Raw genomic sequence first — 23,587 nt, 5'->3', positions numbered from 1 at the left:
GTCTGATAGGATTGGCTCAAGACGAGACTCAGTAGCTCGATAAAAAGGTTCATGGGCATAGAAAAGGGGGTTCCACGCTCATGCGTGCGAACTACGGCGTAGGAATATATTGATGTGGAGGTTGGAGGGCTTGATGTCTGCAATGGACGATGCGGTGAGAGTTGAAGTAGGCAAGGAGCAGAGTGCCGGCTCCGAGAACGGGCAGTTGCCCCAACGACGGAGGAGGGAGTCAAGGGATCTGCAATCCATGAGCTCGAGGAAGAGGTGGCATCGCCGGACGGAAGGAGGAAGGCGGTGTGACGGCAGACAATGAATGGGGAATTAGCGCAGAGGAGGAGTATCTCGACCTTGCAACGGTGCGATTACTAGGAGAGAGGGAACTGGAGTGGGAAAGATATAACGCTTTCTATTTTAGATAATATATGTAGTTCTTACTATTCGTTGGTAATTATTTATTCGAGTCGAAGAAACAAGCTCAGACCTGGCTCATTTGGAGTTCAAGTTGAAGCCAAAAAGGACTGAAGCGATAGTAACTAGTCCGGATAACTTGGCTGAAAATTAAAGATGTTGATTGGTTAACCAGTAAAGAGTTTAATTCTTACATAACATAGACATCAGTACCCTGGAATGATCATTTTCTGGGCACCTCTCAAAAATGCTTGTGTTTGAGAATGACAATAGCTTCTTGATAGAAAATTACACTGTGCTGTGATCCTGTGATTCTTTATATTGGTTGGAGGTATTTCCACATCAAGCTTCTGAATATTATATGGTTTAACCATCCAAGAAAACAAAGTTGGTACAGTCATGATATAACTTTTATAGATAGGTAAATGAATTGCCTCAAGCTATGTCAATTCCAGCTGCTATTGCTGACCAAATGCAACTGCATCAATGACTCATAAACTTCACTTGTGATGTATATTATCAGTTTATCAAAATGTGTCAAAAATTAAGTCAGAATATTTAGAAGTTTGATGCGGAAATGTGAAGAGAGTATCGACCTGTTAGATTTTTAATTGTTGATAATTGTGTATAAAATATTTTAAGTGTATTTTTATATGTATATGAGCTTTATATAAGTCTAGAAAATCTCTGGTGTGAAGAATTGCAAGATTATTGGAGCAAAGTTGTTAAGTTCATACCGCGTTTCCAAACGCGTTCGAACGCGAGTACTTGCGTTCACACAGACTAAGAGCTGCGTTTACAAACGCGTTCGAATACGGATACTTGCGTTCACACAGACCGAGAGCTGCGTTCACAAACGCGTTCGAACGCGAGTACTTGCGTTCACACAGACTAAGAGCTGCGTTTAAAAATGCGTTCGAATACGGATACTTGCGTTCACACAGACCGAGAGCTGCGTTCACAAACGCGTTCGAACGCGAGTACTTGCGTTCACACAGACTAAGAGCTGCGTTTAAAAATGCGTTCGAACACGGATACTTGCGTTCACACAGACGAGAGCTGCGTTCACAAACGCGTTCGAACGCAGATACTTACGTTCACACAGATCGAGAGCAGCGTTAACCCTCTTCGTCTAATCTATGATTCAAGCGGAATGTCATAAATAATTTAAAACTCCAAACTATATCATCTCATAGGGGAAGAGTACAGCTTCCCATTTTTGCCATTAAAGTTCACATATTAACAAATACAAGTAACAAAGCCAGTAAAATATGCACCTTTGGCATGCCCCCGTTTTGTTCTTCTTCTCAGGTATCCTGAGAATAAAACTCAATGATCTCCCTCAAGTTGAGCTGAAACAGAGAAGAAGATGAAGCAGAGCTCTCATGGTAGACCAACCACAGCATGTGCTCGAAGAGAATGGCGTCTACGTCGACAAAGATGACATCTTTATGCTTCCCCTCCTTCCTGATCACCACCATCTCCATTAGAACTCTGAAAGGGTCCTTGTCAAGTACGAAAGGCTCCACCAAGAACACTCTCCTCTCCTTCCCCACCACCACCCTCACCGCCGTCTCCTCGCCGTCGTCGAGGCAGTCGAGAGGCCGGTATCCGAGCCAGGAGGCAGAGGAGGGCCACCGGAGGAAGACGCAGCAGCCGACCGACGTGGCGTCGCCGGCGACCGAAGGAGGCATGGGGTTGAGCAATTTGGGAGGCAAAAAAGAAGGGAGGCTTTGATGATATCCTCTCTTTTCTCTTTGTATACAATTTATAGCTATTAGCTGGTGGGGAGTAGCCCAGTAGTCGACTTGGTAGTGATGACAGTATCTCATTTGACCAAGTGAAGCTTGCTGGACTCGTTCTTATCCTTCGTAGCCTCGTTCTAGCTGCTAAAAATTAATAAGATAATAATATCAAATTAATAGAATTAAATTAGAGCAATTTTTTTATAAATAATTATTTATCAATCAGTTTAATAAAAATCTAAGAGTTAAAGATCTTTAAACATATAATAAGAATACCAGTTCAATAGGTAATTATTATTTTTTAAATATATTATCTTGCACATTATTTTTTGATAATTATATTATCTTAATAATCTATCAAGTAAAAGAACATATATATTCTTAATTGGGAGTAATATATATATATATATATATATATTTATTTATTTATTTATTTATTATAAAAATAGTTTAGTTGGTGCATATATACTATTTGGAACTTAAATTTTAAGGAAAAGTTATTAGGAAAATTGAAAAAGAAAAAAGATCCAACTGACATCATTGCAACTTCTCTACAACTTGGACGGTCGAGATCATATTCTCGCACGGTGCCTGGGACACGTGCGAGAGCTCAAGGACTGGAATCCTCTAGACTCTTATGGAAGGATCTTTCCCTCCGCCTCTGGCCCCATATATTTCTCTCCTCTTCCTAAGAAATCCAAAGTGTTTCTTCTATTCCACTCTTCCCCACTTGGACGATTGTAGAATCCAAAGGCGCACCAAGATGAGGTAATGATCTCTTCGATCTCGCTGATAGCTTTAGGTTCGGTTTAGGGTTTAGGGTTTAGGGTTTTTGTTTCCTTTTGCTCTAGATGATTGTGTTTTAGTTTTAGGAAATTAGGAAAGTGTAAATTTTGGCACTACATTGGTTGTGTTTGTATGAAATATAACGGTTTGCTTGTGTATGTATGGTTGTGATGCGTTCAATTTTTTTACCTTTGTTGTTGATAAAAATCGCATCTTTTATTTGTGGTAAAACCAGAATTATAGATCTAGGAGATTGCTTTCATAATATAACACAAATTGATGTCCTTTTAGTTGAATAATGACATCAAAAGAATTACTTTTGTAACTTTTTTTGGTCTTCTAACTCAAGCGAACTAGAAGGGACGCAGATTTGATGAGATGAATTTGCGGAGTTGCATTTTTTTAAAGATAAAATTATTAGGTGTTTATCGGTTTCATTGGACCTGTGCTTACAAAATTGTGTCAGGTCTAAGCGTAAAGTGAACTGTTAGAATACGGAAGATCAAATCCATCGTTTGTTGATAGCTTAAGCTTTAATGGAAGATGACAAGTTCACAGAATTTGTTGCAGAACATTAGTTTCTGTAATTAAGAAGGGAAGCTGCTATGATTCATATTCTGTAGCTAACTTATGCCCTCACCTTGGTCTGCAGCCGGCATCCAACTACTAAATGGGCTCAGAGGTCTGATAAGGTGTTTATCGCCATTGAACTCCCTGATGCCGAGGGTGTAAAGCTAACATTGCAACCTGATGGCCACTTCTACTTCTCTGCTACTAGTGGAGCCGATAAGACACCTTATGAACTCGACTTTGAGTTGTTTGACAAAGTGAATGTGGATGTGAGTTTCAAATAAAAGTCTTCTGTTCCTTTTCGCTGACCCCTGTGAACAAGTGGAATTACGTTATTAGTGTACTGTTTATAGGAGAGCAAAGCTGCTGTAGGCTTGAGGACTATATGTTACCTCGTCAAGAAGGCTGAGAAGAAATGGTGGAGCAGGTTGTTGAAGCAGCAGGGGAAGGCCCCCGTGTTTTTGAAGGTGGACTGGGACAAATGGATTGATGAAGATGACGAAAAGGAGAATAAATGTGTGTCCTCTTTCCTGATCTGTTTTTTTTCCTAATTGAGTGCATGATTGTCCTTTTTAGATCCTCACGTTTGTGTTGCTTGTGGCTTTTTTTTTCTTTTTGTTCAGCTGGAGACATGGGAGATATGGATTTTGGCGGTATGGATTTCTCGGTATGTTTCGGCATGGTGATGTAGTTGAGATGTTCATTCCTATTCTTTGTAGTTTCTCATACTCCTAATCATCTCCGCAGAAGCTGGGTATGGGTGGTGCAGATGATGATCTTGATGATGAGGATGAAGCATTCGACTCTGCCGAGAAAGGCGGTTAGTACTCTGGTGGTCGCAATTTATATAATTTTATAACTTCAACTTTATCAGGTTTCTCCTTCTGTAAGATTAGCTATCTATTAACTACTAGATTTCTTCTCTTAGATTTCTTATGAGTAAATCTAAAGAAGCTGGATTTAGTCGTTTGTCTCTTCTATGTGATTAGTCTTGATAAGAAACTTAATCCTTGTATAACCTCGTAAAATTGGTTTCAGTTGAGGATTGAACCTCGTAAAATTGGTTTCAGTTGAGGATTGATATGGTTATGTTGTAACATCTGCACTTGTGCAGATGAAGAAATGGGAGAAGACAAGGCAGAGGAGGGTGACAAGGTGCAGCAGGCTCAGGCTACAGCTAGCACTGAGACAGAACAGAGGGGGTGAAATCTGAGATTGCTTTGTTACTGTAGATGCGAACATGCGAACGATAAAAACTCTGGGATTCCTAGGTGGAATTCTGGTGCTCGGATTTCTCTTTGTGTTTCTATGTAATTCAAAGTTTATATATCGTATTGAGCGGTTCTACTGGATCAAAATCGAACTATGTGCAAAGCTTTTGATCGTTTGTATTACTAAGTTAATATTCTCCATCTCAAAGAACCAATTCTGTGATTGAATAGTAGTTAGCGATTGTAATAGTATATTTTGATATCTTAATGAAGTAATTAACCGGATCCGTGGCGCAATGGTAGCGCGTCTGACTCCAGATCAGAAGGTTGCGTGTTCGATTCACGTCGGGTTCAAAACCCCGATCCTGAACGGATCTTTCCATTTTTTTTGTTGGGGAGGGTATCCATTTATATCCAAACAGAGCACTGGTTTTCTCCCCCAATTAATTAGTCTCCGTCTATAGAGAAGACCTAATCGGAAGGAGTTTTTTGTAGACACATTTTAGAATTAAAGATGGTCAATTAGGATAAGCACAATTTGTGGCTGAATAAAAAGTAAGGATTTTTGTGCGTATACCCTTAAAAAGTTTCTTACCTGTTTGTATGCTATGTTTGTGATTAACAAACCGACAACTACTGTTTAGCCAATTCGGCTAGGTCTGATTTTTATTTTTATTTTTATTTTTTGCTTGATGAGATTGTATGTATTGCCTTCAAGAACTTATTCTATCTGTTCTACTCGGATGTTTCCGGGGCTGCAAAACACCGATGAAATGTAACTAGTTGGCTACGTCTTTTTTTTCAAATAGAATCTTCTTATTTTTCTAATCTCTTGCAGGAAATTCTGATCCACATTAGGACCTTTCTCATCTACTATGGATTTGCTCGATTTTTAGAGCTTATTGATGAGTTGTACAGTTAAGAGTTAAGATGGCTCGGTTACTAGGAAAGAAGAACAAATCCAACAATGCCACGAGCCATTTTAGATCTACTCCAACTAGAGAGGAAAGAAAGCGAGAGATGGGGTTTACTAAATTAAACTTTGAAACGCATACACTCAACTTTTTATTTTCTCCAACTCTTATTCTTCTCAAGGAAAGCAAAACTTACTCAAAACCTGATAGATAACAGCACGCATGCCGTGGGATAAGTAGTCATATCCCAGTTCTCCGTTCAGCCGCAGATTTATAGCCTATTGTACATCTTGAGCACCTCCCTCAGTTTCACTGCTTCAGGCTTGAGGCTGTCAAAGCTGATCGAGCTTGGTATCCTCCATCTCCAGTTCCCTAGCTGTCATGTGGGACAAGAAAAAGGAAAGCATGAGGTCATTAATGTCGACAATCGGATGATATATACATAAAAATCAACCTAGGAGAATTAAAACTCTGAGATAGTTATAATGTCGTTTGAGTTAACGGTGAGCAAATCGCAACAACATTTGGAAGTTGACAGACCTGTGTTGCTGGAGTGTTCATTCTGGCAGAACTCCCGAGACTAAGGATGTCTTGCATGGGTGTGATGGCGGTCCGCGCTACGGAAGAGAAGGCAGCACGGATAAGCTCCCATGAGATGCTGCTCTCATTAGCTAGCTTAAGATACTTATTTACCTGACGGAAAGATATCAATAAATAGTATCAATGTGACTAGAAATTACATCGTTCTATTTCAAGATACTCGTCCTACTTAGGGTGACAAGATACTCACAGTGCACTTCTCTTCTTCCCCCAGGCTTTCCCACCAACCCAGCACCTGTGGCCGCACAAATAGTAAAAGTTCAGACTTACCACATAAAGGTTCATGTGAAAGAAAAATTAGAAGAGTTGATGCTGGGAAAAGGTTACCATTGCTAACCAAAAGATAATCCAAGTCCCATAACTAGAAAATGTCAAGCATACGAAATTCGACTCCTTACTGTATCATTATCATGTGTTCCAGTATATACAACTTGATTCTGTTCATGATTATGAGGCAAGTGAGGATTGTCTGAGCCACCTCCAAATGCTGGAACAGAAGAAACAGGATTTAAAAAAAAAACAAACTTAAGTTGATCGAGACGAAATTTAGGTACCATTGGATAAAACTGCAGAGTATTACCAAACTGGAGAACTGCCATTCCAGGAGCGCCAATAGCATTCCTTAGTTGGACGACGTCTTCTGTTATCACCCCCTTTAATCAACAGTATTAGCTATGCAAGAAAAAGGAAATATAAAGGAATCCCCTGAAGGGGAGAGAGAATCCCATGGAGGGAGAGAGAGAGCCTGCATCTTTAAGAAAAAAAAAAATCAAGTTCATTTTAGCCTACCAGGTCCTCTGCTATTATATCAATTTCTCCAACAGCTCTGAAGATGGCATCAAAGAAAACTTTCCCTGGTCCAGCCTACTGTCAATCAAATGAGAAGGATGCAATAAAAATTTTAAGGTAGAAAAAGATCTATTTGCAACTTGTCTAATACTCAATTACTCACCTTCCAGCTTCCTTCCATTGCAACCTTTGCCTCTGCAATTTGTGAAGCTTATTATTATTCAAAATGCTTTTTCCAGGAATCCAAGGAATTAGCAAAGTGATAGATATCATTTGATTTTTTTTGTTGGAAAACAAATAATAGTTCTTGGTTAAATGAACTTGCCAGAAGGAACAGCCCAAAAGCCTGAAAGACCTCGAAAATGATCTATGCGAAACTCATCATATAGATCAAGTGCTCGTTGAATTCTTTGTACCCACCAGGCAAAACCACTACCTTCCATAGCTTTCCAGTCATATAGAGGACTGTTAAGTAGCGAATGACAAACAAATGGAAATTGTGGTGTCAAACTCATAAATATTGAGGTACAATAAAATCAAACTTATTTGATACTCGCTTTAAAGGTCACAGCATATTCAAAAGATAAGAAGTTCATCAAGATGGTTTGCATGACTATGTTTTTCCATGCTATTGTAGCAAGATCCCCAGTTAGCACTTGTTCATTTATGATATATAGCTCACAGATGCACAATGCAGTTAGAATAAGCCAAATGTATCAGCTAATCAGGAAAAGTTTCGTGTGTTAAAAATTGAGAAGGTACTACCCAAAGTCTGGTATATTTTAGAACATAATATTAACGAGAGAGTTAGAAAATGAGATGGTTAAATTGTTATGTCCAGTAAAAATGGTTATACTTATTTATCAGATGGGCATACAACACTAGCTTCCAATAGAGTGATGCTGATATAGGAAGATAAGTTTTATTTTGCTTCTGTGGTTATGCCCAAAAGAATAAAATATTTTTAACATATTTAAGCATTTGTACATGAGAAAAGATATTTCAACCTGCCCCATAGCTGCCCAGTTTCACTGAAGGCATCAGGAGGGACACCACCAACGAGAGTTGGGAAACTACTTCGATCCTGTGAACAAGGAGGCAGTGAATAACGAAACAAAGCACTAAAATATTATGAAATAGTTTTAAGTAATGGAGATAAAAGTTTTAATTTCAGGAAACCGCATACCAGTAAAAATGATTTCCTATTTGCCCAAACATCTGCACTATGATAACCTACATAAATGGGCATATCACCCATTATCTTAATTCCCAACTTATGCGCATGTCTGCGAACCCTTTGCCATTGTTTTTGAAACAAGAATTGTTGCGCGATGAATATCTCTATCTGCACAATGCAGATTACAATACCTGGATGAAGTTATATGTACTCCACTTCCCAAATTTTGCAAGGTGGGAGTTAAAATGTAAAGAACTTGGAACATACAAATTCTTTGTGGTTTCGATATATAACTTCCAAAGCTCCAAGATGGCGGTTTTTCAGAGGTTCAGGCCATTCAATCCAGGAGATTGTGTTGAAAATACCATCAATTGCAGCAAACAGAGCTGCATCTTCAAGCCAACCTAGTCACAGAAGAATGTATGAAGATTATGGCCTGTCCAAATACCAAAACAGACAGGAGGAACGGTATAGAAAGGTGAGCCATGTTATGGTGCATGCATTGCTTTTGTTTTTTTATTCTTGTGTTATATTTCAAAATCACGATTCGAATGTTTCACTTCCTCTTGTATCTTTGTTCCTAGAAATTTGCCATTTTGTTTGAAATATCTCAGAAGGGCATAAAGTGAAATAAATTTTCTGTTTTTGTCGCATAAAGTAATTTTGAAAGTTTGAAAACAGAGTGACTGTCAGATGATGATTGAACTAAAAGTAGAAACGAACAGCAACTTCCAAACTTGAAGTCAAACAGAATGGCACTGGCCTGTGGCCCCCTAACGAGCACTAACTTATTTAAAATGCACACAACATGTTGTATGGATGTCCATGTAAGCATATTCAGCTAGACTTGGTGATTCATAATGACTATTATAAAACTAAGAAAACAGAATCTGCTGAGTGCTGACGTGCTACTTAGAAAAGCTCCAAGGAGAAATTTGAGAATAAACCGTTCCAAAAGAGGTCCTTATTGCAAACTATAGATATAAGAAAGAGTCACTAACACTCTTCTGGAATCATGTATCTGCTAAATTGAAGTACTCATGTGGATTGTTTTGCCTTTCAAAATAAACAAAAAAGAAGTTAGTCAAGTTTCTATATTACTACTTAGAGTGCTGAAGTGCAGATCTAAGAAATTCAGCCTGTTAAGTTTTCCTAAACATTATTCGATGGTAGACAACTGCTAAATGTGTGAAAGCAGAGCATATACAAAGCAGCAAGAGCTGCTTTATTATAATGAGCATACTTACAAGAAACTCTAGGATCTTTACGAAAAGTAGCAAGCTGGCTTTTCAGTTCTCCCTGACTCAGAAGAAGCCTCTGTGCTGCCTGACAATAAGTTTTAGCAAACATCATTTTCATCATTTTTCCTTTAAAGCTTAAACTATATGCAAACAGGAAAGAGAATCAACTTTTATACTACTATCTAGCAAAATTAGGGCTGTATCATGTATGTCAATAACCAAAAAAACAGGCTGATTGAGTCATCCTATTTAAAACCATTTCTTTCATCAAGCCACATTATACAGTTGTAATTCACTTCAATAGAATTATATATTTATAAATCTATTAATACCATTTTTGAGTCATGTAAGAGCTAAGACGCATAGTCTCACAAATTTCTTCAAAATTATTTTCTCACAGAACACCCTAAGAAAATAACATTTTTACCACATTATCTGTTTATCATGTCTTGAACAAGCAGTCAAAATTTCCTAACCAGAAGTGAAACTAGATATAGGTTGCTATAGTATAACTCTTAGAGAAAGTGTTACGTTGTGTAAGCTCTAACTAGGATAATTATACACTTTATCTTCATTCATGCCAGAGACAACTGGGGTGTATTTTCCCAGTGATAAACAACTAGAGTGGCAGAACTTCATGTGACTGCTGGAAGGTTACCATGCGATGGCTCTGACCCTGCAGTGCCTTTGACTTCGTTGGAGTGGTAATCATGGGCACTTCTAAGTGTAAACAACCCGTGATTGAGTTGGCAACACATTGAATTCAGGCTTGATCCATGCGGAATTAGAATCCAACTGGCAACTAGAGGAAAAGTAATATCCAGAGCAGGACACACCTTAAATTCTGAGATATTAGGTAGGGAATAGATTTCTTATATACACCACAACGAGTCATATTCCTGGATAAGAAGTCGACATAATAGGTCATTGTGTCGCATCAGGTTTGGAAGGATGCCACGGTTCATTACCAACCCATGATCCAAACCTAACATAAAGTTACCCTTGATGTGTTTCAAAACCATATAAAAAAATTCATAACAATCAGGTAACTTTAAATGCAACAATATACTAAGCCATGCAAAACTCTAAGCATGTATTTCCGGGGCAAATTATCTTATTATGCTAAGCCATAGAAAACTCTCCTCAAGCCCCCAAACTTAATGTGGATGGTTTACTAACAGCTCATCAGCGAAACATGATCATGTAGTGAAGGACCACAGATGGTGTAGCCCAAACAGAATATGCATAGGCATGTTATGATGTGATGTATCACCTTACAATATGTATAAAGTATGAATAACCAAAATTGGAACTTCGAGCAAAAAGATTTCCAAGTTTAATGATGAATTCCTAATTACTAAAACTTTTCCAATAGTCACCAAGATGAATGTTGTTGTCAAGAATATACAGCTTTCATATGAAACCTATAATGTCTCTAGCAAAGCAGCGTCCAAAATTCGAAACTCATGTTGATGATTCATGGTTAAAACTATCGGAATAACTAATAAGTGGGACCAATTTCTAACCTTTGCTATCAACGGATCCTTCACAGCTGCAACAGTTTCAAATTCAACATATTCCACATCCCTATAATTCATATAAATTGCATGAAGCCCATTGAAAAATAACAATTATGGTCCTTTTCAGAGCAATAGAGAAAATTGACAACTCACATAGGTTCTGGAAGTTCATCTTTCATCAATAATCCATCTTTAACAAGCTCTTCGAGAGAAATTAGAAGAGTATTACCACAATTTGCATCCTGCATAAAATCATTGAACAATTGTGTCGGTAAAAGATAATATAGAAACAGGAACAAGCCCCTCAAGAAAATGAAAATTTAATGTCCGATAAAACTGTAGAATGCATATCGGCACATAATGGAGTTAGACCTAACTGCTATTGGGCAATATAGGAAATTTTATTAGCATCATTATCCTGCAACAGCAATATTAGTAATCAATTATGCTATTAACAAGGTGTCAAATAACAAGCCTGTCCATCACTTTGATTGACTCCCTATTAATTAGGTAGACAGACAATAAAATGCTTAAGCTCATTCTATTCATACATGAATCCTATGGAGAACTAAATTAACATAAGATCCAGAGATGAGTATAACTACTACTCCATTTCCGTAAGAAATTACCTGTCCTGAGTAAGGCGAGCCATCTTCTCTGGACTTCCTTCCTGGAGGTACAAGTGGAAGCACCTGCACAAAAGAAAATAAAGTGTTAAGATCAAACAACAGGAAAATTTATAAGAAAAGCACCAATTGAAAACTAAACCATATGAGACCCAAAAAGAAAGAGAGCTTTTCCAGACCATCAGTTCATCGCCTTCACTTTAGCCTTATTGCCTCTGTTTACAAATCAACCGCTATTGTTCATAATATTCCTTGTATATGTATCTTCTTCTGTAACTCCCATCTTCTCACATAAAATCTAAACGGAAAAATACTCGTGCTCTTGGCTCCAACAGGGAACATTCTATGAAATATTTATAATACTTCGTTATTTAAGTTAATATCAGCCCGTTGCTCTCCAGGTTAGTATAGTGCTCCAGTACAACCCATAGAGACCCCAAAAACTCTAATTGCGACTCCATCCAAAGCGGGAATTGAAAAACACAACCAGATTTACGAAAAATAAAATAAAACAAAAATTTTAAGAAAATTCACCTGCCAAACAGAGCAGCCCGAAGAGTGGAGCCAATCCAAGAAGCCGAGAGCCTCGTCGCCGAAATCTCCGATCCCGTACAGCCCCCGCAGCGACGTCGGATGGAGCAGGATCCCCGCCCTCCGCCGGTGGCGGGGATCGGTCGCCGGGAATCGCGTCTCGTAGTCCTCCGGCAGGTCCTCGCCGATGCGGATCTTGGAATCAGCTGCGAGAGCCGTCGCGGCCGCCGATATCCGTTGATTGGGGAAGCGACGGCTCCGGTTAGCCCAAGACCTGGAAGGCGTGAATCGAGCGGCCGTGGGGGGAGATATGGAGGTGGCTCGGTGGGAGCAAGAAGAAGAGGAGGAGCAGAAGGTAATGGGACTAGAGCAGAGGAGGAAGAGCGATCCGGAGATGATAGCCATTTGAGCTGGAGAGAGAGAGAGAGAGAGTGAAGTGAATTTGGAGAGAGAGACGTGAAGTAGGACGACGTTGGATCGCGGGCCCCGGTAGTCTTCGGTGGCGTTCTTGGGAGGAGGGGTATATTGGAGAATTACGTACTGGGATATTTTCGCCTACTAATTAACGTTTTCACCCGATTACTGTCTGTTAAATGTCTGGTTTACTGCTTTCTTAATATTCCAATATTTTTCCGATAACTAGCATGGAGGCAAAGAGGGAGTAACAAAAAATGGCTTCTTTTAGAGAGAGAAAAGCCTGATGACTATATATAAGGCCCTCAACAAAGTCATACTTAGTTGAACACAACCTGCACAACAAAAATGCATAATATCTATAAGTGACGAATATAAGCACCCATACAAATAAAAACACTTAAATATATAAAGGAGCGGACAAGAAAGGTGACGGCTCTAAAAATAAAGCTCTTGGCCTTCGATAAATAGAACCACAGATAAAAGGCAAGAAGAAACTTAAATAAAAAGGCCAGAGTCCACGTCTTGTGAGTTGTGACTCCTTCAAAGATCATAAAAAGCACCACACCAACAAACCTGCAACACCCTGTAGCACTGCAATATAATCTAAAAAGAGAGAGAAGAAAAGAAAACAAAGAGATATAAGGGAGAAGACTAGTGATCTACGGCCTAGCTAAGAACAACACAAAAAATAAAACATAGATGAGCAAAGTATTACAACCAGTACAACAACAATCAACCAATGAACAAAAACAACACAGGGCAAAACAACGACTAATCTGCATTTAATTTACATACATATAAGGTGTGCACTCTCAAGAATTTATCCTAAACATTTGTTGTCCCCATACAAGTGGAAACAAAAATAGAAAAAGAACTAAATATCTAGACCATGCATTGGGTTTGAATCCAAATAATACAGTGATATATTGGCCAGTGGATCCAATCCAAATGAATATATCCTCTATTTTCCTTAACTATTCAATCAATGAAAAAAGAATCATTTGGTAATATGAAAATATGGCACTTCTCTTACATTGGGCTCAAGATATAGGTAATATGGTAAGACTAGTATTCGGCCATTAGCACCTACTCTTATTTTTCTTTATAAATAGTAGATTTTTCCTCAAATTACATCTCATATGTACACTGTGAACTCCCTGAACACTACAAAATTCACCTCTATGATCTTATGGTGGTACTCTCTTCCCACCACCTATAGAATTGTCTTCCTCTTATTAAGCCCCGTAACTTCGAGGCTAATATCAGCTATTTTCTTTACATGAAGTACACTAGGACCCCATACATTATTTGGTGACCACAGTGTGCAGATGTTGGTGATGGTAATCTTCCTTCAAAAATTGGTATTTTCTCGGCTACCAAGCAAGACATGAAATAATTCCGCCTTGCTTCAAATCATAGGCCTGAGATGAGAACACCCCTGTGCATTATGATACCTCTTCACGTCTCCAGCCTACAGTCCTTTGGATTGATCCCCACAACTGCCATGACTGTAGCATTGCAAAAAAAGCACCGGTGGCTGTTCAAGAGGTGTCTTCTTATGCAGCCAAAGCAAGATCGGTGATGACAGGGCTCAAACAAAGCATCTGAAACACTGTTGTAGCAGATACAGCAGTTGTTCTCCCCATCCTCGCTGGTTCCAGGGCTCAACTCTCCTCTACCTTCCACTTCCTCTGTTCGGCATCTTAGGTAGTTTGAGAATTCCCCAAGTTGTGCTAGCCTCGCAAGAGAAGCATCCCCCCGCAAGACATTGTTCTGACAAAGAAAAGAAAACTAATGGTGTGACTCCAACTGTCTAAATCAAAAAAACACGTCGTATGAAACAATTCATTATCAAGTTTAGTGTTTTTTTATGTGCATGCAGAAAACAACTGCCAGGAAAAGATCTTGTTCTAATCCATAGGTAGAAGGAAATATATACTTAGTGGGTACTGGGAGAGCAAGCATCAAAAGATATACTGCATGATAAATAAAATGTTATCTGTCACACCACAAAGTTGTGACATGAAAGGTCTAAGATATGTTGGTGAATAGATCACAACATTATGGTATATTTGAATAGCCTAGGCAGTTTGAAAGAAAGGGTTAGAGTAACCAAGAAGTTTATACTACAAGACCTCTTCTCTGGGCATGGACAGAAAACGAACTTGAAACCAAATAAAAGTGGGGAGTTATTCATATCCCAGCTTCCCACAATTACTACAATATTATTCTCACTTCCCCGCCATTCTCGTAACAGTCACCTGTAATCCGCACAGGTGTGTCCGCACACCATAGAGTAGACGAGAAAGAAAGGATTTCTCGGAGCAACCCATGCTGGTTCCAGAGCCAGGAGTTCACCTTCCCATATGAACACTTGGTACATGTATAAGTCCGTGCAAGAAAATTTTAATCATGCACCTTTCTATCAAACTTTGTATAACAGGTTTCTGGCTCCTTTCTCTCTTTTGATTTTCATCTCTCCTAGCACTGACCCTTTTTCAATACACTAGGTACTGTTCCCTACCAAATCATGCTCCATTCCCTGGTCAATCTACATTATCTACTATAGTCTATCATTATACCAGTAAATAAATAGATGGCCTACTCCAACAAGTTTAAATTTAAAAAATTCTTTATTTTGCACTGGGCGCTTCTATTGTACCCACCAGCAATTTTTGCTGCCATGATATAAGGCAGGTATATACACCAACCAAACTTCCTTGTTTAGTTTTTTCTCTTCACCGGTATCAGGTACCTAATATATTAATTTTCTTCTTCCATAATAATCCAGTAAAATTTGTCAAGAAATTCAAAGAGAAGAGTAAAGGAATAATGCTCAACAGTTCTAACCCAATTGTATCCCAGAAGGTACTCAAATCCATAGTGGATTGTAGCAGGACAGTCCATGCTAGCAAACACCGCAATCACATCATTCAGCTCTTCTTGCCCCGAGTCAGCACTAGCTTCCATGAGATTAAGGATGATCCCAACAAGAGGTGCTAAGATCATAGTCCGATTTGCTTTCTCTTGGAGCTTTCCTGGCCGTCTAAGTGACCTGAGAAGCATGAATGTTAGTAGAGGAAAGAAAACTGAAAGGCAAAAGAGCTAGACTATATTTGTAGCTTAGAGCTTCCTTGACCTTGCTATACTCGTCATAGTTTACTTAAATGACCACTGCAGCAAAAACAAGTTGGTCTGCTCATGAGAGCAAAACAAGTTACTGTGAACAAATGAGACTCAACGAGTACTTCACATATGCAAAAGATAGTAATTCGCTGGTGCTATCAAAAGACTAACAGAAAATTACCATCTAAGAAAAATCAAGAACAGGGAAGATCAAAATATTCACTTTTCCAGATAAAAGCTTAATGATATCAACAAGACAGTTCACATTTACAAGATAGTTCATTGTCTGCTAATACTGAATTCTTGCAAACTCCATCAGGTTAATGACCAAATACAGATTATTTATTTCCATAAGTGGCATTATGCTGAAATTCTTCAAACATAACCACTCAAATTTTCTGCTTTACTGTTCTTCACTTCTTGGTGAAGTTCAGCTAACAGGTACAACATCTTAATTAGCACATCCTCAAATTGCAGCAAAAACTATTGAGGTAAAACATTTTCTTCATCACTCTGGTTTGTGTCATTGAATTTACCAGCTTGAAATTTCTCTACTATCTAACTTCTCAAATTAAAAAAAACTACAGGATTAACAATGCATAGAGAACCCAAGTGAACTATCAAACTTACATGTCAAAGAAGTCAGCATCTGCAGCTGAAATTATGTGATTCAAAATAAAGATGACCAATTCAGTTAGTCTCCGAAGATTCATGTCTGTTCCAAAAAGGAATGCCTGAGGAATCTCACGAGTACAGAATTCCAATATCCTTGCAAGACTGCACGAAATATCAAAAATTACGCTGCACTTTCTTTGCTGCAGGTCAGCAATCTGCAAAGGAGAAAAACTGTCTCATACTCTCATGATGATAGGATAATTTTACAGAAAAGGGAAGGAACAGGTAGTACTGGCCAACTAATAAGCAGGTTTAGAATTCAACAAACTGAAATATTGTCATCAATAGACTAAAACTCATTTCTTTAGGTAGAATGCAGAGGACAAAATATGGACATGTGAAATGCAAACAAAACTCACAACCATTTTAAGCTACTGAGTTGCTGATACATGATCAACTGGGAAAATTTTAAAAATAACTTATCAGTAAGTAAAACTACAATCACATCCATTGTATTTATACACAGAGAGGTTCAAAATTTTAAATTATGTGGTACCGAATAACTAAAAAATTTGCTCAAAACAAAGAACTAATTGTTTACTACAGTAAAGAAGTCAATGGCTTCCGACAGCATAGGGTCATAGCATATTGGCTGACAATTTATAAATAAGAAATAATCATGATAACAATTCACCTTATAATTATCTTGCATTTCTCGAATGGACATAGAGAATTCAGTCATAGCCCAGCTCAGCATATTGAAAAGTCGATTGAGAAAGGAAGAGAATAGTTCTTCATCATGAATGCACACCTCTCGTAGTAAGACCTTCATAATGCAAAGAACCAAAAAGGATTATCACAAGTTAACTCAAATTGTATATAGAAAAGCAGAAGGAGCATACACAAGTATAGCAAATAAGTTATCAATTGCTTGTCTAACCTGAAAAAGAGCTGATGATGAAGATTCTGCATGCTTTGATGAAGCAAACCCAGAATCTTTGCAGAGTCGGAGGAGTATGTTTGTAACTGGTATCCAGGATCGGTTATCAAATGCTGACAGTAGAGCCCTCGGCATTCTCTGAACAGCTTCCTTATTGTTCTCAAAAGCAACTAAATAGTCCTTGTATTGCACTAATACTGATATTGATTGGAGAAGGAGGTCCTTTATGTCTGCACTCAGTATCCGCTGATCATCGAAGTGCTTGACAACAAAGGTTACCTGATAAAGGAATGAGATATTCAAATCACTGTAATTGTAGGACAAGCAAACTCAACACCATGAGGACCCAGAAAATAAGATTAAAAAAAATTAACAATTGGCCATGTTATATGAAAGCAGTCTTTGTCGGGGTTTGGGGCAAAATTCATTAACATCTCGAAAGATGCCCAACTCTTTACCATACTGTTTTAATTTATTATTTCCATGGTGTATAGCAACCCTTATAGTGAAAGGACAATAGGGTAAAAACTAAAAACATCAGATATTAAAATGCTGTTACATGTGAAAATTAGCTATATGATATCTACCAATGCTTTGGCTTATCAACAAACAGTGTAACATGTCGATAATGATGAAAAATATGGAGAAGTTGAAAGATGATGGCCAAAAATGTCAAGCAGCCAAAATGAAATGAAAATCAGGTTCTAATACCTGCTGTCAGCTCTCAGTAAAACTTTTTATATGACTTTTGTACGAAAGCAGATTACAGAGCGGAGCAAGAAAATAGGACTTTGGAAGAAGGAATGTGTTTAAATACATACAAATGAAGCAAGTCCGTGCTTGATAAAAATTGCAGAAGAAACAAATGGAGGATCACTCCTGCGTAATGCATGAAAACTATCAACCTGCAATGACAACAAGAACACTACAAATTATTCACAATACAAAAATATTTCAGCAGCATATAAATTTTGGACTAACAAGTGACCAGAAAGTGAACAAATAAGTCTCCAGATGAGTAACAGTAACCCACCAATGACTCCACATAATATTCAGGAATATAAAGGAAAAGAGAATCAGAATCACTGAGAGCCAACAGCAGGTCCACAGCCCACATGCATGTTGCATACATTCCTCTTTGCTTCCACCGAGAAAAAAGAGAAATGCGATACCTTCAATTAAGTACCAAAAGAGAGGATAAGAGTTTGGCAAGCCAGAACAAAATCACAAATGAGAGAGATATCATGTTATTGCATAAATTAACTCCTGTAACACAGAAAATTTATGAATGAAACTTCAATCTATCAAAGTAAAACTGTACAAAATATAATATTTCACACATTTTTTATTCCTCTATGGCATGCAAAAAACAGTATCCTATACAAAGGTAATATTGATACCAAAATCAAAGGAAATAATTTCTAAGAACCAAGAACATCAGAATTAAATAACCAATATCCTATCATGCCTGCAGTGTTTTGCTGCATAGGAAAATGAAAGAAGAAAAAAAGGTCATCACCTATTGGCTGTTGCAGCGTCATACAATCAAAGAGCTTGCACTTTATTGGTTCATCCAATATATTTACTCACAATGATTGAATTAGAATTAACTATACTGCAGATATCTATATGTTTCTCACAAATTTCCAAAACAGAATTTTAAAGCTATTGAAGTATAAAAAATAAAAAGTCATCTTGTTATTCTAACCAGGTCATGGATCAGCCTATAATCAAACTGGAAAATGATATTAAGTTTAAAACAAGGAAAAGGTCAAAGCTAAGAAATATAAAATGACATACAATGGAAGGAAATCACAAGGGGATAAAATTGGCACTAATGAACTCACCATGCACTATGTCTGACACAATCAACCAATTCTTCACGATATACATAACGAGCTTCTTTCAAACGCTTTACTTGCTCAAGACATGAATTTTCTCTAATATGTTTGTCCGTGTCATCTAATAAAGAAATTGATTGTGACTGATGAGACATGTAGTAAAATGCCTGCATTCAAAAAACTTAGAATTATATCAAGTGAATCAAAAATAAAGATTGCAAATTCATGTGCCAATTTCCAACTGCCAACCTATGCATAACTTGCCTGCCTAAAATTTGGTGCAACACCTAGATGATATAGCAAGAGCATAATATCGAGTAGTTCCTCTTCTTTCAGCGCTTCTGAAGATAATTGATTCATCATAGATACGCTTGCCAAATTGTGCAATGATTGGAAACCAAAATCAGTTTCCGTCTGATCACTTGAACTGGGTTTATCCACGATCTCATCACTCAAACTACTCGCACTACACTCCGCTGCAACATGAGCTGAACTCTCTGGCATAGACTTGCAGGGACCTTTTGATCTTTTAGCTGTGAATCTTGCATTATCTGTTGATGATTGCAAAAGATCAACATCAGAAGTTGAACAGCAACAAGGCTTCTCAATAGTAGAATGTGTTATTTTTTTGCCTCCATCATCCATGCAGCCTTCCTCCCATTGTACACTTGTCACAGCATTATTAACTGGTTGTGACTTCAGCAGATGACTTGCCATACCTCCAATTCTAGGAACTCCACTTCGATATGGATCACTCCTGAAAAACAACTCCACAGGGAAGCTTCTTTTTCCAGCCCTGTGGAGAAACCCACCAGGAGGTCCCAAATTGGTTCTAGATCCCTTTGTCAACCCAGATGGTCCGTCCATAGAAAATCCTTCAGATAAGATATGAAGGATTACAGTGTACAAAGAAACAAGAACACTGTAGCTCGAAATACTACTGGCCGTCATCCTGTTGTCTACACCTCTTACCTTTAATATGAAGTTATGTATAAAAGCCCTAAATACAGATCCAGGTAATTGTGGGGGAGACACTGGAGGTACAAAATGTATGACCAAACTACAGAGTTCACGATGCATCTCCTCAATCTGCATACATGGTTGCACATCTATTATAACAGATGTGAAAAGAATAAAAACTACGACTTGAATTTTGTCGCGACAGTCAGAACATGAAGCACCGAGGCTTAACCTCCAGAAGAATAGCAGCTAAATTGAAGTCTTTACTAGATAAGTAGGTATCAGATGCTCGGATTGGCATGCATTTAATGCTCTCTGATGAACTTGCACTTACACTATGCATCTAAAAGTCTTGAATTTGGCAGGCATGTGCAATGCATTGAAAAAACTAAAAAAAATAAATGGCAAGCAGGTAATGTAATCAAAGAGGAATGGTTGTCTAAGAAAAATTATGAAACAGCAAGTTTTCCATCACAATGAGATGAAAGAAAATATCGGTTACAATCTTAGTATCTTACCATATATTACTAGTTTACAAGCATAAATATATTCCAGAAACTAAATAACACATAAAAATGAAATACTGGGCAGGCTTTCATTAACCTAACATATTAGTTATGAGCAGAAAAGGTGTATATTCATGGTACCCCTAACATCCACATCTCTTTTATCTGTATAGGTCTCCTCTTTTTTTTCTTTGACCGCTTTAACTTCCTGATGAAGCTACAAGATAAAAATTGCTAAAAATGTAAATACAAGTATATACAAGATGTAGACCATCATTATCTTGGTGAAACCTATTGCATTCAATATAGCATGCATGTTTAGTACAAATGCTAATCGAAATAACATAAAGACTAATAACATTTTTAAGAAACGGAAAACAAGAATATATATATATATATATACACCATCATAAGTAACAGGTACCTTACTAACTGCTCCAGAAAGTGCTGTCATTGTTAACATCATGCTACTTTCAGAACCAACATCCTCATATGATCCAGGCCACCAAACGGATGGAATAAGGCAGTGCAAATCCTGCTTGTTTGGGCTCTTCCTCGAAAGAAACCCTTCCAATGAAAATCCAAAATAAGGTGACTTCCACCAGAGAACCATCATTTCTTTACGCCTGAGAATATGGCAAGCCATTGCTAGAAAAGGATAAGAACCAGAATAAGGACAGTCTGTCAGAATAATTGGTGCCACTTTGCAACTGCAAGAAAGAGCCAAAATAACATTCTGAAACAATGGAGTGGAGCCTGGAAAACCGAGAAAAAGGTCAATAACCTGCTCCAAACTTGCATAATTATGCGGTGCTTGAGAGCCAAAAAGTTCCATTAAAAATGAAGCAACTGGTCCCCAAGCAATATATTCTGTATGCTCCTCACTGGTCTTAATTATATTGAACAACTCTTCACAGATCCCATGTGATATGGGGTAATATAGTTCTTTAAGCGGTGCAAACCTTTTCACCCGTCTCAGTTTCTGAAAATATGCAGAGTCAGATTTGTCAAAGCGCTGCACCTCCAACAACCTTGACAGACACTGAAGCAGATAAGTGGCAAAGGATGTAGACCTAGGAGGTTTCTGAATTGGATGAAACCCATCAATTGGATACCTGAACGGGTGCGATCCAAAGTTCAAATCACAACGCTCACCCTCAGAAAGTGAAATTGCAGGATAATACCCAATCCTCGGACCCATCTTGCGTATCCCGTCAAATGCCACTCCAAGAGAAACTCCATTCCGGTAAAAGGAAATCTCATCAGCATCCAAATCTATGCAACACCCAATCACATCACCAACAACCCATGACTGACCATAACTCTTTGGCTCTTTGTTCCATTTTGTCACCCTTCGGCCATCAAAAGCATATGAATCCTCCGCATCCCCTACACCTTTGCTATCAGTGAAAGGGCATGTAACAGTAGCCCAACCAATCTGCTGCACACCTGAAGTTTCCAATGTCACTTCATACATCCACTTCCCCTTCCAAATGCACGCATTAATCCGGGCACTACTGAACGCTGCAAAGCTTTCTACAAGCAACGGTTTTTGAACAGTCCTGAAGTCCCCACATGTGCTTGACTTGTCGATCACAACATTATTTGGCCCAGAACCATGATCCACGATTAACACACCATCCCGGACACTGTGATCAAAACCTGAATCAAACTCAAATCTTTGCAGTTGCTTCTTCAGGATCGAACTGATAAATTTGCCATCAATTGGGCATGACTGTATATGAACCAACTTGTTAGACAGATTGAATATGTGTTCAATCGTTCGTTCCACAGATCGATGCCCGATGTCATCATGGCAAGAGACCAAGTGGGAGTTTTGAGGATTCACTCTTGGGTCATCATCCGACAAGAGAACAGCTATGCCCGAGGAGAATCCATTTAGTCTGAGATTATCTTCCGCCATTAAGTTCCACACCAAGACAAGTTACCAATTTTCCCTCCCTAACAATCGACATATAACAAATATAACATAACAGTAGCAGATTCTACTGCGACTTTCTTCTATCAGTTTCCTCTTTCAATCCAATTGAACCCTAAGATCCAAGAAAAGGGAGAAAACTACCTAAAATTATCGAATTCAAGGGGTATAGGAGATTAAACAAAAAAAAAAACTCCCGATTAGAAGAATAGTTGAACAAATCAGTAACAGAAGGGATGATATGTACCGTTGTGAGAGCTATACCAGCTGATTCGACGATAACGGAGCCCTATATTTTCGTAACGGTCGAGTTGGGGGCGGCGAAGACGAAATTAGGGTTTGTAGACGCCATCGAAGAGAGAAGAAAAGAGAAGTAGAAAACGAGACACGAGGAGATGGCGAGATGGTTTTGGTTTCTTCCACAAGTACTCGTGGGAGGATCGTAGATACGAAGCTCCGCATAGATGTTCTATGCGGCGCCTTCACCTCCACCGTTGATAGTGCTCCGTAAGCAAATGAATCTATCTCGAGATGCGTAACGCCAAGATGCACTTTTTTAGATTTTATATATTACCAACTAATATTTATAATTAATAATTACATCTAAACACGTGATCTATTGTCGATTTTTATATAGACTATAATATGATACACTAATCTCTTATCTACGTAAAAACTCCAAAGCATCCCTTACGTTACTTATTTATTAGGTCTTATTAAAAAAGCTCTTTAAAAACTATTTTGTTCTTATTTGAATAGAAAAAATATAAAATAGTCATAATGTTTTTCCATTAACATTATTAGAGTACCAAAAATATCAAATAGCTGAGAGGATTAAAATATTAAATAAATAAAGTTGTCTACGTAACAATGAATTTAATGTACATCTGTGCATTATTAAATTTCTAGCACCTTCATGATAATAATTATTGTACTTTCAAAACTCTAATTAATCTAATAATTTTATTCTTAAAAGTATTGGTTTGTCTATAATTTCTAATGATGGGAGGTCGCATAAAGGAGTTCTATGCGTCGCGCCGAAAGAGACGAGGGCAATTGTTGTTTTTGGGCCGTAAGGCCCAATCCGGTGGAGATCCACCGACACGTGTCGTTCGGCGGGATGAG

The 23,587-nt window shown here is 38.2% G+C and overlaps 4 protein-coding genes and 1 non-coding gene across 9 annotated transcripts; 2 read left to right on the top strand and 3 right to left on the bottom strand.

The window, feature by feature from the left end:
- Positions 1-1,715: 1,715 nt before the first annotated feature.
- LOC140786003 (uncharacterized) lies at positions 1,716-2,102 on the bottom strand. Its single transcript, XM_073134164.1, has one exon. It carries the CDS (start codon positions 2,100-2,102, stop codon positions 1,716-1,718), a length of 387 nt encoding a protein of 128 aa, XP_072990265.1.
- A 635-nt stretch (positions 2,103-2,737) lies between these two features.
- LOC140786507 (co-chaperone protein p23-1-like) lies at positions 2,738-4,867 on the top strand. Its single transcript, XM_073134989.1, has 6 exons — positions 2,738-2,921; positions 3,592-3,778; positions 3,863-4,025; positions 4,133-4,176; positions 4,257-4,329; positions 4,624-4,867. The coding sequence occupies exons 1-6, from the start codon at positions 2,791-2,793 to the stop codon at positions 4,713-4,715; spliced, it is 690 nt and encodes a 229-aa protein (XP_072991090.1). The 5' UTR covers positions 2,738-2,790; the 3' UTR covers positions 4,716-4,867.
- Positions 4,868-5,002: 135 nt separating this feature from the next.
- Positions 5,003-5,074, top strand: TRNAW-CCA (transfer RNA tryptophan (anticodon CCA)). Its single transcript has one exon. It is a non-coding gene; the product is annotated as a tRNA-Trp (tRNA).
- Positions 5,075-5,718: 644 nt separating this feature from the next.
- Positions 5,719-12,566, bottom strand: LOC140786506 (4-alpha-glucanotransferase DPE1, chloroplastic/amyloplastic). 2 transcript variants are annotated; one of them, XR_012108647.1, is made up of 16 exons: positions 12,122-12,566; positions 11,591-11,653; positions 11,115-11,203; positions 10,968-11,028; positions 9,448-9,526; positions 8,468-8,604; positions 8,210-8,368; positions 8,031-8,107; positions 7,349-7,488; positions 7,187-7,218; positions 7,024-7,098; positions 6,815-6,887; positions 6,562-6,721; positions 6,425-6,469; positions 6,175-6,327; positions 5,719-6,010 (listed from the first exon to the last, which is right to left on the bottom strand). XR_012108647.1 is itself a non-coding variant. In XM_073134988.1 (16 exons), exons 1-16 carry the CDS (start codon positions 12,521-12,523, stop codon positions 5,906-5,908), a joined length of 1,779 nt encoding a protein of 592 aa, XP_072991089.1. In that variant the 5' UTR covers positions 12,524-12,563; the 3' UTR covers positions 5,719-5,905. The 2 variants fall into 2 exon arrangements, 1 of the variants encoding a protein (XP_072991089.1); XM_073134988.1 differs by having other exon boundaries at positions 6,633-6,721; positions 12,122-12,563.
- A 1,040-nt stretch (positions 12,567-13,606) lies between these two features.
- LOC140786388 (E3 ubiquitin-protein ligase RKP) lies at positions 13,607-22,851 on the bottom strand. 4 transcript variants are annotated; one of them, XR_012108629.1, is made up of 11 exons: positions 22,727-22,848; positions 20,948-22,606; positions 19,322-20,146; positions 19,064-19,224; positions 18,250-18,388; positions 18,038-18,121; positions 17,217-17,495; positions 16,971-17,102; positions 16,292-16,491; positions 15,202-15,590; positions 13,607-14,308 (listed from the first exon to the last, which is right to left on the bottom strand). XR_012108629.1 is itself a non-coding variant. In XM_073134781.1 (11 exons), the coding sequence occupies exons 2-11, from the start codon at positions 22,445-22,447 to the stop codon at positions 13,994-13,996; spliced, it is 3,840 nt and encodes a 1,279-aa protein (XP_072990882.1). In that variant the 5' UTR covers positions 22,448-22,577; positions 22,710-22,851; the 3' UTR covers positions 13,607-13,993. The 4 variants fall into 4 exon arrangements, 3 of the variants coding, with proteins under 3 accessions (XP_072990882.1, XP_072990880.1, XP_072990883.1); XM_073134781.1 differs by having other exon boundaries at positions 15,386-15,590; positions 20,948-22,577; positions 22,710-22,851; XM_073134779.1 differs by having other exon boundaries at positions 15,386-15,590.
- Positions 22,852-23,587: the final 736 nt, after the last annotated feature.

This window comes from Typha latifolia, chromosome 4, assembly GCF_019914945.1.
Source record: "Typha latifolia isolate L0001 chromosome 4, TyphaL0001v2, whole genome shotgun sequence".
NCBI lineage: Eukaryota > Viridiplantae > Streptophyta > Magnoliopsida > Poales > Typhaceae > Typha > Typha latifolia.
Note: the sequence above shows the minus strand (reverse complement) of the source record. Positions and strands in the feature narration are given on the sequence as shown.

Bases quoted from the DNA above. Each gene is read 5' to 3' on its own strand.
- LOC140786003 (XM_073134164.1), bottom strand. From the start codon at position 2,102: ATGCCTCCTTCGGTCGCCGGCGACGCCACGTCGGTCGGCTGCTGCGTC.
- LOC140786507 (XM_073134989.1), top strand. From the start codon at position 2,791: ATGGAAGGATCTTTCCCTCCGCCTCTGGCCCCATATATTTCTCTCCTC. The intron at 2,922-3,591 runs GTAATGATCTCT...CTTGGTCTGCAG, and splicing joins CAAAGGCGCACCAAGATGAG to CCGGCATCCAACTACTAAAT. The intron at 4,026-4,132 runs GTGTGTCCTCTT...CTTTTTGTTCAG, and splicing joins TGACGAAAAGGAGAATAAAT to CTGGAGACATGGGAGATATG.
- LOC140786506 (XM_073134988.1), bottom strand. From the start codon at position 12,523: ATGGCTATCATCTCCGGATCGCTCTTCCTCCTCTGCTCTAGTCCCATT. The intron at 8,605-9,447 runs GTAAGTATGCTC...TTCTGTGACTAG, and splicing joins TAAAGATCCTAGAGTTTCTT to GTTGGCTTGAAGATGCAGCT. The intron at 6,722-6,814 runs GTAATACTCTGC...CTTCTGTTCCAG, and splicing joins AATGGCAGTTCTCCAGTTTG to CATTTGGAGGTGGCTCAGAC.
- LOC140786388 (XM_073134781.1), bottom strand. From the start codon at position 22,447: ATGGCGGAAGATAATCTCAGACTAAATGGATTCTCCTCGGGCATAGCT. The intron at 18,122-18,249 runs GTGGGTTACTGT...TTGTCATTGCAG, and splicing joins AATATTATGTGGAGTCATTG to GTTGATAGTTTTCATGCATT. The intron at 16,492-16,970 runs GTGAATTGTTAT...TCTCCTTTGCAG, and splicing joins AAATGCAAGATAATTATAAG to ATTGCTGACCTGCAGCAAAG.